This window comes from Carex rostrata, chromosome 14 (genome assembly GCF_964058835.1).
Source record: "Carex rostrata chromosome 14, lpCarRost1.2, whole genome shotgun sequence".
Taxonomy (NCBI): domain Eukaryota; kingdom Viridiplantae; phylum Streptophyta; class Magnoliopsida; order Poales; family Cyperaceae; genus Carex; species Carex rostrata.
This window is the reverse complement of record NC_135931.1, coordinates 7,128,675-7,144,477: the sequence shown is the minus strand read 5'-3', so window position 1 is coordinate 7,144,477 and position 15,803 is coordinate 7,128,675. Positions and strand designations below refer to the sequence as shown.

At 33.8% G+C, this 15,803-nt stretch overlaps 2 protein-coding genes and 1 long non-coding RNA gene across 5 annotated transcripts; 2 read left to right on the top strand and 1 right to left on the bottom strand.

The window, feature by feature from the left end:
* The first annotated feature begins 416 nt into the window (after window positions 1-416).
* Window positions 417-6,500, top strand: LOC144565120 (Protein kinase superfamily protein). 3 transcript variants are annotated; one of them, XM_078314776.1, is made up of 18 exons: window positions 417-599; window positions 880-1,393; window positions 1,770-1,913; window positions 2,064-2,189; window positions 2,286-2,373; window positions 2,494-2,587; window positions 2,804-2,897; window positions 3,031-3,085; window positions 3,254-3,345; window positions 3,599-3,769; window positions 3,927-3,983; window positions 4,229-4,312; window positions 4,401-4,485; window positions 4,903-4,964; window positions 5,430-5,504; window positions 5,638-5,742; window positions 6,013-6,154; window positions 6,243-6,500. In XM_078314776.1, the coding sequence occupies exons 2-18, from the start codon at window positions 911-913 to the stop codon at window positions 6,314-6,316; spliced, it is 2,031 nt and encodes a 676-aa protein (XP_078170902.1). In that variant the 5' UTR covers window positions 417-599; window positions 880-910; the 3' UTR covers window positions 6,317-6,500. The 3 variants fall into 3 exon arrangements, 2 of the variants coding, with proteins under 2 accessions (XP_078170902.1, XP_078170903.1); XR_013514843.1 differs by lacking the exon at window positions 4,903-4,964; XM_078314777.1 differs by lacking the exons at window positions 5,430-5,504; window positions 5,638-5,742; window positions 6,013-6,154; window positions 6,243-6,500 and adding an exon at window positions 5,248-5,368.
* LOC144565122 (Transport protein particle (TRAPP) component) lies at window positions 6,485-10,170 on the bottom strand. Its single transcript, XM_078314778.1, has 4 exons — window positions 9,942-10,170; window positions 8,878-8,995; window positions 7,514-7,742; window positions 6,485-6,793 (listed from the first exon to the last, which is right to left on the bottom strand). Exons 1-4 carry the CDS (start codon window positions 10,091-10,093, stop codon window positions 6,765-6,767), a joined length of 528 nt encoding a protein of 175 aa, XP_078170904.1. The 5' UTR covers window positions 10,094-10,170; the 3' UTR covers window positions 6,485-6,764.
* Window positions 10,171-14,513: 4,343 nt separating this feature from the next.
* Window positions 14,514-15,803, top strand: LOC144565613 (uncharacterized). The gene is made up of 2 exons (XR_013514918.1): window positions 14,514-14,761; window positions 14,842-15,803. It is a non-coding gene; the product is annotated as an uncharacterized LOC144565613 (long non-coding RNA).

Below are 15,803 nucleotides of genomic sequence, written 5' to 3'. Positions count from 1 at the left end.
GAATCATGGTTATTTTTAATAAAATATTTATTAAAATAGATATTTTTAAAAAAACTCGGCAATTTTTCGAAATGTTAAAACTACATATTTTGAGGTAATACGTCGATATTTTGCGAGGGATTTCAACAACCATACTATTTCGTAGTTCCACTGTTCCAGGCATGTGGTAGGTCAGTTGAACAGAACGACTGAACTATTTAAGTTCTTACATGAGCCAGGTTCACCAGAAAATCACGATACAACCGAACAACATTGCAATTTGCTAACCTTAGTTAACTATCCGTGCTACGGACCAGGTCCATACAGGATTTTGAGACAACTCTTCTTTGTCGCTTGTTGACGAAGCTTGCTTTTAAGCCCCACACTCTTTTTCTTCCTGACCTCTCTCTTCATTTTTATTTTTTTCTGGTTATTCTCCTTTGTTTTTGTCTTATTATCACGAATTAATGAATTATAGTTTTCTCTATTCACTCGTTTTCTTCGTGTTATTTCAATAACTTCATTGGTCGTCTCACTAGTCACTTCTGTTGCTTGTACTTGGCACTTGTATTTCCTGTGCACCTGATCTTTTCCCGTCTAGTACAGAAGAATTCGGGAAGGTATTTGCTCTTGTGATTGTTTTCTTTTATCTTTCTATAATATTCGCGGTCGTATTGTCGAATCTTTTCGAGACTTATAAACTGTTTTTATTTGCTCTCTCCATTTATGCGTCTGGATCCCTACTCAACTGCTCATTTTTTGTGTTAATTAACGGTACTAATTGGATTTGTGATTGCATTTTTCTTTTCCCTCCTTTGAATTTAGATCGGCCAATTTCTAGTTTCTGTAATAATGTAATAATGTAGCCTTGAATTTTTAAATTTGACTGCTTACTTTCAGGTTTCCCAAACCAAGGGTTTCTTAGGTTTTAATGGCAACTATACTTACTTCAACCAGCTCTACCAGTTCTATATCCAACTTAAGATTAGCAAATCCAAAAGTTGCCAAAAGACATTCAAAAATTACTGTACGGGCCACCAAGACCGAGACTGAAAAATATGGAAGCACCAATGGGCGTGCAAACAAGATGGTGCCCACCAAGGAGCTTGCTAGAACAAGCACGGGCTTCAATGGGTCCAGAGTGGCTGTTAACGGATCGGGGTTGGTCAAATCTGACAAGGGGCCATCCAGTCTTGTGAAGACCCAGAAAGGAAAAGGAACTAATAAGGGTACATCATTTGAAGAGGAGTTGACAGTTTTGCCCTCGGATGAAGGATTCAGTTGGGCTAAGGACAACTATAATGCATGGCAGAGAACAATTGATATATGGTCATTTGTGCTCTCTTTGCGGGTCAGAGTTCTGTTTGACAACGCAAAATGGGCTTATATTGGTGGATTTTCTGAAGAAGAGCAGGTGACTTCTTTTACTCCAGTTCATTTGTTTATTGGGGTTATATACCCTTCGTTGTGGATCCTAGCGTAACTTCAAAATTGCAGAAATGCTCGAAGAGTTTTCATAATTTTACTTAAATAATATTCAAAAACTACCCGCTCCCTCTCATACTTTCTTTTTGTTTGAAATAAATGGATTACACATGAAAGATGGATTGGATATGTTTTCAAGAAATGCTGAGATTGAACATGAGGAATTGCTTAAATATATTTATTGGTTATGGATACACATGAAGCATTTGGGATATATTTTTTACCAGAAAAGTTTTACCAACAAATGTGATAATTAAAATTAAGCTTGAATGTGTTTGCTTATTCTAATATTCTAAATACAATAGAAAAATAGGAGGAAGAGAACAGCATCATGGCTGAGAGAGCAAGTGCTACAGCTGGGGCCTACATTTATAAAACTGGGGCAATTGTCGTCTACCAGATCTGATTTGTTTCCAAAGGAGTTTGTAGATGAACTTGCCAAATTGCAGGTAATGATGTGCACTTTCTGTATTTTTTTTTTTTTTTTGCAAGGCCATTTCTTGTGGATTAAAAAAAATATGCTGGGGGCATTTTGGATTATGTCAATGTTGTTCTGGAATTTTATGACTAATATTGCGATTATTGTTTTTAATATGTAGGATAGAGTACCGGCATTTTCACCAGAGAAGGCGAGAACTTTCATACAAAATGAATTGGGTTGCTCCATTGAAGTTCTGTTCAAGGAATTTGAAGACCGGCCTATCGCTGCTGCCAGTCTTGGTCAGGTAGCACCTTTGTACTTTTTACTTCTTATTTTATGCAATAAAATTTTATTTTTAATGTATATATGTTACTTTGACATTATTTTAAACTCGAAATAGGTGCATAGAGCAGTGCTTCACAATGGAGAAAAAGTAGCTGTAAAGGTTCAGCGGCCGGGTCTGAAAAAACTATTTGACATTGATTTGAGTAAGAGACTTATTTTCCTGCTCCCTGTCAATTGGCTCTTTTATTTTCTACATGTAAAACACAGCATAATAAAAAAAAAAGACTTCATCTGTTGGTTACAATAATTTGACCTATTTGTAGGAAACCTAAAGTTGGTGGCAGAGTACTTTCAGAGAAGTGAAACACTCGGCGGTCCCACAAGGGACTGGATTGGGATTTATGATGAATGCTCAAAGTAAGAATTTCTAGCAATATTGCACAATAAACCTAGTAAATGTTTATCATCAAATCTCTTTAAATTTTCCTGATAAATGTTCTTGAAATAATTTTCATCTTTTCTATTCGAGGTCTACATTATTTTGTAAAATTCTGTATGAACTTCTTTTGCTCAGATTGCTTTTGTTGTTTACATTTGATTTGAGTATTAATTTGAAAATATCTGTGGTTTTAGGATTCTATATCAGGAAATTGATTACATCAATGAAGGAAAGAATGCGGACAAATTTAGAAGAGATTTTAGAAACATCAAGTGGGTTCGAGTGCCCGTAAGTTTTGTCCAACAGTTGATTTATATTTTCTTCTTCTGCATTGAAGAGGGAATTTGTTTACTTACCAAATTATCTTGTGAATTATTTTTCATATATATATTATTTGCAATGTGATATCTTTCTTTGGCAGCTTATTATATGGGATTATACCGCCACTAAGGTTCTGACCTTGGAGTATGTTCCTGGTGAGCCTCTCTATTCATACTATTTTTTTTTTTTTTTTGCCAATAACCAACTAACTGTACCGAGTCTACAACAATTATGATATTCAGCTTGTTGTCTTTTCTTTTTAGTGATTTAGTGCTCTTTTATTTTTGTATTATTAGCTTGCCTAAATTGTTCTTTTAACGTAGGTATAAAAATAAATAACTTGAGGCAGATAGATGCACAGGGCTATAGTCGCTCTCGTATTGCGGCGCGCTCAATTGAGTCTTATTTAATTCAGGTTTTGAATTCTGTTTCCTTAGCACACTATTTTCTATTTTAATTGAACATTCCATAATTTGATTGCCTATTTCAAATCAATAAATGCTAATTTATTAAAATGTCCAATTAGCTCTAATAAACCTACTGTGTTATTGAGCTCAATTTTATTCACGAATCACTCTCAATTTTACCCAACTCATAGTCAACCAATCCTCAATTGTGCAGCAAAATATGCTCACTTATCCTAAATGATTGAAATATTTAAAATACAGATATTGAAAACTGGGTTCTTCCATGCGGACCCTCACCCAGGAAATCTGGCAATAGACAAAGACGAGTCGTTGATTTACTATGATTTTGGCATGATGGGAGAGATCAAATCTTTCACCCGTGAGAGATTACTTGATTTGTTTTACTCTGTCTATGAGAAGGATGCTAATAAAGTACGCTCTCTCTCTCTCTCTCCCTCTCTCTCTCTCTCTTCTCTCTATCAATCAAGAATAGCACATAGAGGTAGAGAAACAGGTGAATTTCTATGTTTAAGAGGGCATTATTTCTTTTAATAAATACAGCAATGAATGATTCGTTCCATTCATCCAGGTGATGAAGAGTCTCATTGAACTGGAAGCTCTCCAACCAACTGGTGACCTTTCTCCTGTAAGTATTAAACTGTATCTCTTTTCATACGGACCCTTTAAACATATTTTATTGTACCTTGGTCATGTTTTCTTAAGTATCCAAAAGAAACTGTGGGAATCCGATACTAAGGGTTGCATAAGTTAGAACATTATGTTATCTATACTTATTAGATAACTAAGGGATTTATTTGCAAACTATAGAGGTCACTTTTAGGTAATGATGATTTTATTGGTAACTAACTTGTTGGTTATCTTCTAAACTAGGTAAGGAGGTCTATTCAATATTTCTTAGACAATCTCCTAAACCAGACGCCAGATCAACAACAAACTCTAGCTGCAATTGGAGAGGTGACATCTAGAGCTAACAATTTTGGTTTAAGATTAAATTATATTGTCCAACCTAACTTGAGTTAATTTGGCTATTTACTTTTTTCAGGACTTGTTTGCAATAGCACAAGATCAGCCTTTTCGGTTTCCATCCACATTTACCTTTGTTATAAGGGCTTTCTCTACTCTTGAAGGTTAACACTTTTGCCCATCTGAAATCTTGCTAATTTCTTCTGGTTAAAATATTCTATTCAATTTTGAGTTTTATGTTTTTCTGTGTAGTGTCTATTACGGACATTATTAGACATTAACTACTAAAGCCATTAAAACTCAACCCTTAAAAAGTTTAAGTTATTTGATGAAAGGCTAAACAACTTCTGAATAGGTCCAAGTTTGATCCATGCCCTAAAATACATCTACAATTCTAATAATTTGATTTTAATAGTATTCTGGAAGGTACTTCAATGAATGTACCGTAAAAGTTGGATTTTATGCAGAATTACCCTTTTTATTTGAAAGCCGATGCATTTCTTGCTTCCTATAAAAAGTTGAAAGAATCACATTGAAACTGAAAATCTTAAATTGATATTCAAAATACGGTTGACTTGTAGGTATTGGATACACACTAGATCCAGACTTTTCCTTTGTAAAAGTGGCTGCACCTTATGCACAGGTTTGCTCTGAATCCCTGTAGTTCTTTCTTTGTGAGATTTGCTAAGCACATGATTTGGCTTGCCGGAAGGTTGCATAGGATCTTCAGTGTCTATATTTATCCTAATCGTTTACTATTTGTTGATACATAGTCCATACTTTACCCATGATAAGTTGGCATTTGTTGATATATGGTTGACACTTATAAGTTCAGAACTGTTATTTGTTTGCACAAATTTGTTTATATATCTATAGTTAAAAACAACTTAAAGAGTTGAGTCTTTCTTGTTCTTTTTTGTTAAAAGCTTCGCAGAAGCTGTTGAGTCTTTCTTGTTAATGGTTGATAGACAATCGCTGGTACTTATATTTTTTTTCTCTCCAGCAATTTTTGTATTAAATGGGGGAGCAAAAATATTTCCCTCTCGGTAAAAACGAGGCAAAAAACCAGTTCATTATATTTGACAAACATATTTTATCTATACATCAGGAACTACTAGACATGAAGCAGCAACGACCTGGGGGGGTGCAAATTGTAGAGGAAATCCGAAAACAAGCTAATGATGTTAGTTTTTCTTTCTCATTATTTACCTCTGGAACTTTTGACTTATCTTAGACTTGATCACTTGACCTGATTCATCAAACTACTAGTGGGAAAATTTTCTCTGATTCCACAAATTTTTTTAATATAAAATTAGGCTAGAAATTCCACGATTTCAATGCCATACCGGGTTCAGAAAATAGACGATTTTGTGCAGCAGCTAGAGTCAGGAGATCTAAAGTTACGTGTCAGAGTGCTGGAGGTATTGAAGGCAGATATTTTATTTATTTTTTTGATGTAGTTCTTTCAACCTGTATCCAAATGAACTGGGTGTGGTTTGAATGCTGACCAAATCTAAAATTGCCTCCTTTCATATATTTGTGATGTTTAGTTGTTCAATGAGTTGTACCCAGTCAGAACTGAAGTTCACCATTGAGGTGCTTAATTGGTCATTTGGTCCTTGTCCCCGGCTGCAGATACATCATTTATATTCTTACTCTGATGCTCTCTCTCTCTCCCTCTTTCTCAAAAGTCTGAGCGAGCAGCAAGGAAGGCAACAATACTACAAATGGCAACATTGTATACAGCATTAGGTGGGACCCTCCTAAATGTTGGGGTCGCATTGAACGGTCAAGGCAACCAACTGATTGCTAACGGCTCATTTGTTGGTGCTGGTATAGAGCCTCTCTCATCCCTTTTCCTCCCAATTTCTTATAAATAAATATACATAATCTGATTGATGAACTCTTTATAAAATAACAGGTGTCATGTTGGCGCTAGTGGTTCGATCGATGCAAAGAGTGAAAAAACTTGACAAATTTGAGACGATGATTTAACTTGTAGAGTTGTGTAAATGAGCAGCATGATGTTGTTTATACTATCCGTTAGTCTGAATTTTTTTTTTCCAGTTATATCATCTGCGCGGTGGCAAGCATACCATCCGTCAAATTTGTAACCCGATTATTATGTAAATAAGTACATTTGTTTATTCGAGTCTTCAATCATTAGCAATGACAAAAACCAGCTTTTGGATATAAATTGTTCAAAAAAAAATGCTTCACTACAATCATAAATACAAAAACAGACAAGTACCTAAGCTATCACAGTAACAAATACAAACAGGCAAAGCAAAATAAAAAAAATCTCATGCAAATTATGGTACAGCATAAAATTGAGATAAATATATTTTAGCATGTGTGAAAGATAAAAAAAATAAAATATTCTGTTGATTAATACCAGAACAACTAATTTTCAAGAACCAGCACTGTAATCCTGTCAGTTTCATCATGCCTTTATGCGTACCACAAATGAACCTGGGCACAATTCAGAAATTGAAATGACAAAAGTCATAAAAGTCAATTATTGAAAGGATGAGAGCAAGTATGCGTGCGTGTGTTGTAAAAGACTAAAAGGTAGTGAGCAATGATAACAATCTGGCTGACAGATACCAGTGCAATACCAGGCATCATAGAACTCTCAATTTTGAAACCATGCCTCAACTTACCTGACTTAATCTTAGATTAACAACAAATCTGGAATAAAAGACTCAACTAGGTATCTACTATACACATTTAACCCAAATTTGCCTTGCATGAACTCCGTGATTTATAAAATAAGGAGAATAATAACTAGCAAGTCCTTTGTTGGATCAGCATACCAAGTGGATACCACCAGTACATGCCACTAACAAAACCTAGCTGAGAATGGACGGTGATTCTTCCTGTAATTTATTAAGCATCTACTAGCTTAATTAAATCTCAAATAATCCTCAAATCTATAATTATGTCACATTTTAAGTTTGAATTGCTATCAATTGCCCAGATATTTGTAATATTGCTTAACAGAGCTTGCGCGCTCAATCAAACACAAGTAGCCTCAACAACCCTGAATTGTGCAATTAAGAAAATAGGTACAAGTTTTTCCCAAGTCATAAATCTCCAGAATTCCTCTGCATTACTACCACGAGATGACTTCACAATACCTAGGAAAAAACACTAAAATTACAAGCAGACGTGTATCACAAGGGAACTTACAAGCTGGGAGGTTTGACATGTCGGCAGAGACAGCACAGGAGATACCAAGGTTAGTGAGGGCCCCACGAATAATACCGCAAGGGAAGTATAGCAGCATGCTTGTCATCTGTGCCCCGCTGTCAGCACCTGATTCGCCCTCCGATGCTGCCTCAGTGTTTGCCACAACTGCTGGATCCAGTGAGATTCGTGTCAGCCACCTGAAATGGTTGTCTTGCAGAACAAATGTCCCCTACAAATTAATAAATCAAAAGGAAGATTTTCAGGTTGGCCCCTGGAAAATCTCAATGCTGCAACTTTTGCAATCTCATCAAGAGGAGTGCCAAAAATCTAATCCTTTTAGCCTTTATTCAGACAACCATGAGAGAAAACTAGTTACAAAAAGAGCATATGCTGTGGTTTTTTAGATACAGAATTTCCATGTCCGCCACGACAAAAACTCAAAATATCATTTTTTTTTCCTCAATTTTACACGATGGAAGCCAGTCATCTAGAAAAGAAAAAAGAAAATTGATTTTTGTCTTACTATCTGATTTGTTCCCAGCATACCATTTAGAACTTTGAGACCGGTTAGTAAAATTTTGATAAGAGAGTAGATGTGTTATTTGTTTCTCACTCTAAAAGAACAAGAGGCCTTTTAGAAATATCATAGCCTTTGCCACACCATGAATTTTTTTCCAGTGTACTATTAATTCTTTTTGTAGTGATGCATAAATATTACCAAAATTTTACTAGGATAGAATAATTCAGCTTTTTCCTAAAAATCTAACAAGGATGCTAAGAAAAGAATGAAGCTTTCGCCATTTTACCTGCAGTTAGTCCTAACTGAAATTCAGCAATAAAATGGAAAGATAGCTCACTGCTTAACTATATGGTTAATTTTCACAGAAACAACATGCAATTTTAGCAAGAGATGTGAACTTACAATTTTTTGTCAAAAAAAAAAATAATTCCTAAACAATCTGTGATGTCCTCTTGGAAAAGATAGTAAATAGGACCAAGTAAGATGTTTAATATATTGGAGGGGCACAAATTACAATCTGTTGCTAAACTGCACATATACTTTCCTCTTCAAAAAGAAAAGAACATTTACATTTTGTTAATATGCTATTTGTCTTCAAGTCTAGCAACCTAGCATTCAGTACTAGGCACTTCAAAAGGTTTCAAAGTTTCAAATGGGAAGCAACTGTGATTTGTGCGCAAAAGGAAACAGTAGAAGTACAAAGGTTTTGCAAAAGGAAACTATAACCAAGTTAGCTATCTTCTCCAAGCTATTAACTTAGCTTAAGTTCAGAGGAGTGCGTGAGAAGCTTCTAAATTTGAGAGGGAATCAAATACATTTTGCTACAAATTGGCCTTTCACTTACTCTGTGATTAGTCTTCAAGTTATCAATTTGCTTCTTGAAGACCTCAGTCCAGAAATCCTTACATATGAACTTTATTGCCTCCAAGTGATCAGCAAACCTCGGTCTCTCCATTGTGTATCTTTATTAAATTTAACGGGAAAAAACAACAATAAGAGACAAAAATAGTAGTAAAAATCATTTATAATAAAAATGTGCTTCCGAAGCAGCAAGTCCTATAAGTTCAATTAAACCTCACCAACCCCAACACATTACACTTCAATTGAGCTAAATTTAATCTCAGATGTGTTTGTAAAACCAACAATCCCCCAACAACCATTAAGCTTCAATTGAACATAACCTAATCTCAGATGTGTTTTAAAAACATCTGATAAGCCAAGGGGAAAAAAGAGAAGTTTCAAAACTTGGTTTGTTCGCTATGTATTTTTCTAGAGCATGAGATGGGGGTCAAAGCCCCCAAATCACTCCCAGTGGCTCAAACCCACATCACCCTCACAGAGAGCAATGCCTAAGACCAACTTTGCTAAGTGTGTTTCTCGGCTTAAACATTATATATTTTCTATCTACAACTTAAATAATGAAAATATTGATGGAAAACGGTAATGCCTTTCAAAAGCAATAGTTGCTATACTAAACTGCGGTGCCGTACCAGTCAGTATCCTGCCAGAATGACCTTTCTTTCTAGCCCCATTGTTTCTAATTTCTATTGAATATATGATGCTTAATAACACATGTTTTGCAAATTCCTGATTGCACAATTAACAAAGAATTGAGTTGATCAGGTTTCAGATTAAGCTTTATTGCACATTAAGGTTCAATTGAGGCAAACATGAAGCTTAAATGCATTCAAAAAGTTCCTTATAATTATATACAATATAATTTTACTATGACAAAAAACTTCAAACAATAAATGAACTGACACCACTGAATTAATATTCTGGGTCCGCCAAATATGGTCTTATACTCTTATTCCAAGCAACAATTTCATTCCTTCCTAAACCCCAAACGCTACAACAAAGACCTGGATTTTGAACTGTACGAGAAAACATGAGAGGAGGTGAGGTTACCGCTCGGACAACTGATGGCCTACTTGATAACCGATGGCTTCGATCCGACGAGCTGCCACATCAGGTTTGGAAGAATAGAATCTAGTGGAATACGCCGATACCATCTCTATTATCACGCCGTCTATACAGCTCTCCGCCACTTCCCTCCCCATCTCTCTGTCTCTCTCTCTCTCTCTCTCCAGATCCAGACGTAGAGAAAATACTGGAGAGGTCGAGCGTCGTTTTAGTCGAAGAATAGGGGTATAAAAGGTCGGATACGGATCGGACAGTCGTTAAACCGTATCCGTATCCATTATAATTTTTCGGATATTGGATATTAAACGGATACGGATACAAATCAAATTTCAGACGGATAGATAAGAATATTAATAAAATTTGGATAATTAAAATACTAATGTATATTCTAGTAAAAATAACATCTAAATATAACTTTTTCATTTAAATTAGATTTAATATTTTTTATAAGTTGGTTGGTTAAAAAAGATTTATTTTGTTAACAAAATAATAGATACTAATTATGTCATATTGTTAATCAAAATATACCCGCTGAATAATATTTTTTCAACCATATAGAATAAATAAAAACAAAAAAAAAGAGTGAGTCTATGGTACTATGCATATCACGATTTGTTACTGTGTTACGGTTCTATATTTGAGTTTTCAAATCCGAACCGTTCATCTTGTTCTCCATATTAATGTGTTTGGAGACCAAATTTTACATTTTTTTAAAAAAATTTACTATTTTTTTAGATTTATTGAAAATTACTGTTTTTGGATGGTCCAGAATTTTCAGATCAAGTAATTTTCTAAATATCTAAAAAAATAGTAAAAAAATTTCAAAAAAATGTAAAATTTGGTATCTAAACACATATTAATACGGAGAACAAGATGAATGGTTCGGATCGACCGTTAGAATTTGAAAACTTGAATATAAAGCCGTAACACAGTAACAACCCGTGATATGCATAGTACCATAGACTCACTAAAAAAAATGTCTTGAACCATCTCCATCAACAATGCCAATTCAAAGAGTCACAGTAAAAAGTAACAGGTAGGTAGAAAGACTATAAGGAAATAAATATTAAAATATATTATTTGTAGATGAATCCAAAGGTGTAAAGTTGATTGTAAAACCAAATATTATAAAGTTTATTCTAACAGGCCGGTCCAAAATGTAATGGTTCATTTATAACTTTTGTGTGGGTCAAAGATAGTTGACCATTAAAAGATTCAGATATCTAAAATAAAGAAAATGTCGGATACGGATAATTATCCGTATTCAAATCCGTATCTGACTTCATATTTGAAACTGTATCCATTAAAAAATTATCTGAATTCGGATCCGTATCTGAAAACATCCGTATCCGAATATCCGAATTCGCTTTTTTTCGGATCCGGATCCAGATAAAACCGGATAATATCCGATCCATTTACACCTCTATTTTTAGGGGTGTCAATGGATCGGGTGGGATATTTTCATACTCGTACCCGTACCCGTTATGATAACGGAAAAAAAAGATAATTTTTCATATACCCTTTAAAATTCTTATGGTTTCTTATTTACTCCTCAAGTCTTTAATTTATCTTATTTATCTCTCAACTTGTCAAATTGTTTCTTATTTGCCCTTCCTCTAATTAACCTTTCACTTAAATTATAAAAACTCCTTGATTTATTTATGTTTTGAAATAAAAGACAAAATTGTCCTTTGTTCTTTCTTTTGAAACACGAAATTGTCCTTAATTTATCTATGTTTTTAATTTCTCTTATTTACGTCTTTGTAGTCGGACCTTCGCCCTTCTCTAATCGTCTTCCTTTCAATAATCCAAACTGGACATAAAAAAAGGGTGGATCCCCGCTCCAACGATCTTGGACTCTTTAACTTTTCTTTTGTTGGGAGTTTTTATAAGCTCTTCTTTACTCTCAATTTACTATACAAGCAAATTTTTCTTTGTTGTCACAACCAAAAGCTCTAGAAATTGCACAAGACCTCATTTCAGCTTTATCTCTTATATAATCCTTGTGCAACTATTAAAGCTGAGCATATATAGGAGAAATTTGATTGCATGGGGATCTCGCTGGGACTATGCATGAATAAATATATAATTTCAGTTTTTTTAAGTGTAAGCACTTAAAACAGATGTGTATAGCTGCTGCTTTTCTTGCTGTATTTAACAGAACCTACTTAAATGAAGAAATAAAATGGAACTACTTTTAAAAAAAAAAAACATTCGCAGAAGCTGCGAAAGTCGTGAAAGAAATTGAACTCTCGACCTTTGGGTACAACAACTCTAGAATTTTTTTTCTAGCCAATTGTGCTATCTCCCCTTTCTTCTTCTTTGCTTGTTATATTGGAATTTTGCAAAGGAGTCAACTCATACTTAACATACTCAAGTCAACAAGGCAAGAAGGCCGAAAAGAGTTGATTTCGGGATGGACAATTTTGTGTTTGCTTTTGTGTTTGTTTGATGCTTGCTTTTGCTTCTCAGGTGAGGGCAATTTTGTATTTCAAGAGAAAAGACAAAGGGCAATTTTGTCTTTTATTTTAAAACATAAATAAATAAGGAGTTTTTATAATTTAAGTGAAAGGTTAATTAGAGGAAGGGCAAATAAGAAACAATTTAATAAGTTGAGAGGTAAATAAGGACTTGAGGGGTAAACAAGAAACCATAAGAATTTTGAAGGGTATATAAAAAATTATCCCCGGAAAAGAATCTTTACCCTTATCCGTCTTTTCAAATACGATACGGGTCGGGTAAACGGATAAAAAAGTGTCATTAACATTTTGATTTATGCTTTTGATAAAATATTTTTCAAAATAAAAAAAAAATTAATGCAACTAATTTGTATTATGAAAATTTAATAAAATACAAAATTTTATTGTATCATCTTCATACAAATATATATCTATATATATAATTTTATTTTTAAAAATTACCTTATATCAAAACGGATAAAATAATGGAAAAAAATATTACTCGTATCCAATTAGCTAACAGAAAAAAAATCTTACTTTACTCGTATTTTCGAATACGATTCGGCTCGGATAAATGATTAAAGAGAAATTTAGATATATACCCATCATAACTTGTTCAATTAGATATTTCCCCATCAAAACTTTAAAATTAGTTATTTTCCCATCTAAACTCCCTTGAATTATTAATATCCCCATTTCATACTTTAATTACTTTTTAATTACTTAAAAATTAAAGCTAATATTACTAAACAATTAAAAGGACAAGATTGCCCTTCAAACAATGTACTCTCTCTCTCTTTCCCTCTCCCTCTCCCTCCCTCGTTTCTTAATGTGAAAATTGATTCTCTTCTCCAAGAAAACAATGAGCCAATGACAAGAAAAATATTCTGATTTTAGAAGTTTACTCAATGACTGGAAGAACCGTAAAACATTACCTATAGAGGAGAGAAATAAAGAATTACATAGTTTCCTTGAGACTACCGGGGCAATGCATCTGTTGACCCAAAACACACATGTATGTAGAAAAACAAGATGTTTGATGGAAGAGGAAGAATAAGCTATTCTCATTTTTAGATAGGCTAAAATAATACAATTTACAATGTACCGTTTCTAACTGTAACCATGAGTATCGGTGCTAAAATTTCAAAAAGATCGCATTGCTATTATATTTCAGATTTTGCTTCTTTTTATTTACTGCTCTTCTTTAGATTATTGGAATTAAATAATCAGATAGATCCAAAACCTTACAAATAATTTGCAATTTAAAAGATGCTTTAGTTCAAAATATTCTTCTTATTACAACTTCAGAACTGTATCGAATTTCATAACCTTTACAAATGCAAAGCACATGATTTAATTATAGCATATTTCATATTATAATGAAAAAACGGGTTCCTGATATCCTTGGCTGCATGTATTTCTCAAAACAAATAGCATATTGTTCATAAAAAAACAATTTTAAAATTGTTTTCGTTCAATTAAAAGATAATTCTCATTCCTCGTACTTCTTTCTAATTCAATTCGAATTATTGATCCCAAGCCAATAGTATGTAATCAGCTGGATAGCCTCTTAAAAGTGGCTAGTCGTGGGGTTTTTAAGCTGCTAAAGCTGATACTAGATCTGAAACAGATTAACTGTCACACAATACTTTGATGTGGTCATTGACTCAATGTTTCCTTGGAGAAGAAAATCCTTTTTCACAGGAATAAACGAGGGAGGGAGGAAGAGAGAGGGATATTAATAATATTAGCCTCTATTTTTAAGTAAACTTGTCATTTTAATTGTTTAGTAATATTAGCCTCTATTTTTAAGTAATTAAAGTAAGAAGTGGGGATATTAATAATTTAAGGGAGTTTAGATGGGAAAATAACTAATTTTAAAATTTTGATGGGGAAATATCTAATTGAACAAGTTTTGATGGGTATATATCTAAATTTCTCATGATTAAAAGGGTGCGATTGACGAATCCATATCCTCCCAGGTACCGTATGAGGGAATCTTTTACAATTACTAAATCTCATCCATTCAAACTAGCTAACGGTTGAGATTAAATAAATTAAAATATCACGTGCCTCTCACGTGCAAAAAAGAATCACCCTCTCCATTCTCCATCCCTTCTCTCTGACTCCAAATTCAATCAGCGCCTTTTCCTCCAACGCATCTCCACCCTCCCGTTCTCTTCAAGCAGCACTTGTTCAAGCACCTCGTATCGCTCCTCTTCGCCTTCGCTGTATTTCTTGCTGCATCTCGACTGAGCCGGATTGCTTTCTCCTTCTCTCTCGATCATTGTCAGTAACTTGCTCCTCCACCTAAGCACTCCGCTTCCTCGCACTCTGCTTCAATAGGTGTGTAACGTTTTTTAAAGAATTTGTGTCTAATTTCTCACGGCCTGTTACAATTGTATTCATTTTTGCTTAATTTTCAGAAATTGTTAAGATCAAGCTATCAATTTTCAACCCGGAGGAATTAGGTCTTAGGTATGTCATTTATCTTCTGTTTTTTTAGTGAATTATTTTACATGTGCATAATTTCTCTTCTTGTTTAGCTCACAATTTGCAATTTGATTGATTCATGTCAATACTGTTTCTCACCAAAAGGAACTTTTGAGATGAAACTTTTTTCCCCAATCTAGCAATTAGCCCTCGATATTTTGTCTTGGAAGCATAGTAGCACTTCATTTATTAGCTTCATATAGATAAGCAATAAAGAAGAGATGTTTTTTCAAAGCTATACATTTTTGGTTGATATGTATGATACGGACTTTGTCATTGTGCAGCTTAATTAGAAGAGATGTATATTATTTTCTTGACATGCATTTATATGGTTATGCCGCACTATTTTATGATATAGTGCACATCTATATTATCTATATCGTGCTATTCAATTTATTGGTTAGGTTTGTCTATTTCTATTCTCATTTGTATATAAGTTTCTTTCCATTATTATACAGTTTAAAGTTTAATTCAACAGGTGAATCAGAAAATGACAATCTCAAACCTGGTTAGTTGTTTTTGTCTGCTCCTATTTTGTCAATGCTACATGTGGATAATTTTGTCAAATTTTATGAAGATCTAATATTTTTGCCTTGCTCCTACCTTAGGCTATGATTGAGCTAATGGAGCAAATGGATACAACAATATAGATTACTCTCTTCAACATAGAAGGAATTTAATCAAGCTTGTTACAATATCAAGGAAAAAGACTTCCTAAATTATAAGCAAATAAAAGCATGAATAGAGCAGTGCTACATAGAGCTTATATAGGATGCTTGCACAGGGGTGAAAAAAATAGATACATTTTTTATATTGTAATTAGAGGGATAACAATTTTAGGTTGTAAATTACTTATTGATTCAATAAAATGAAATGTTTGTCTTCTTTTGAAATA

Excerpts from the sequence above, each read along its gene's own strand:
- LOC144565120 (XM_078314776.1), top strand. The coding sequence starts at position 911 with ATGGCAACTATACTTACTTCAACCAGCTCTACCAGTTCTATATCCAAC. Across the intron at positions 2,374-2,493 it reads ACTATTTGACATTGATTTGA|GAAACCTAAAGTTGGTGGCA; the intron begins GTAAGAGACTTA and ends ACCTATTTGTAG. Across the intron at positions 6,155-6,242 it reads CGGCTCATTTGTTGGTGCTG|GTGTCATGTTGGCGCTAGTG; the intron begins GTATAGAGCCTC and ends ATAAAATAACAG.
- LOC144565122 (XM_078314778.1), bottom strand. The coding sequence starts at position 10,093 with ATGGGGAGGGAAGTGGCGGAGAGCTGTATAGACGGCGTGATAATAGAG. Across the intron at positions 7,743-8,877 it reads ACTTGAAGACTAATCACAGA|GGGACATTTGTTCTGCAAGA; the intron begins GTAAGTGAAAGG and ends ATTAATTTGTAG. Across the intron at positions 6,794-7,513 it reads CATGTCAAACCTCCCAGCTT|GTTCATTTGTGGTACGCATA; the intron begins GTAAGTTCCCTT and ends AATTGTGCCCAG.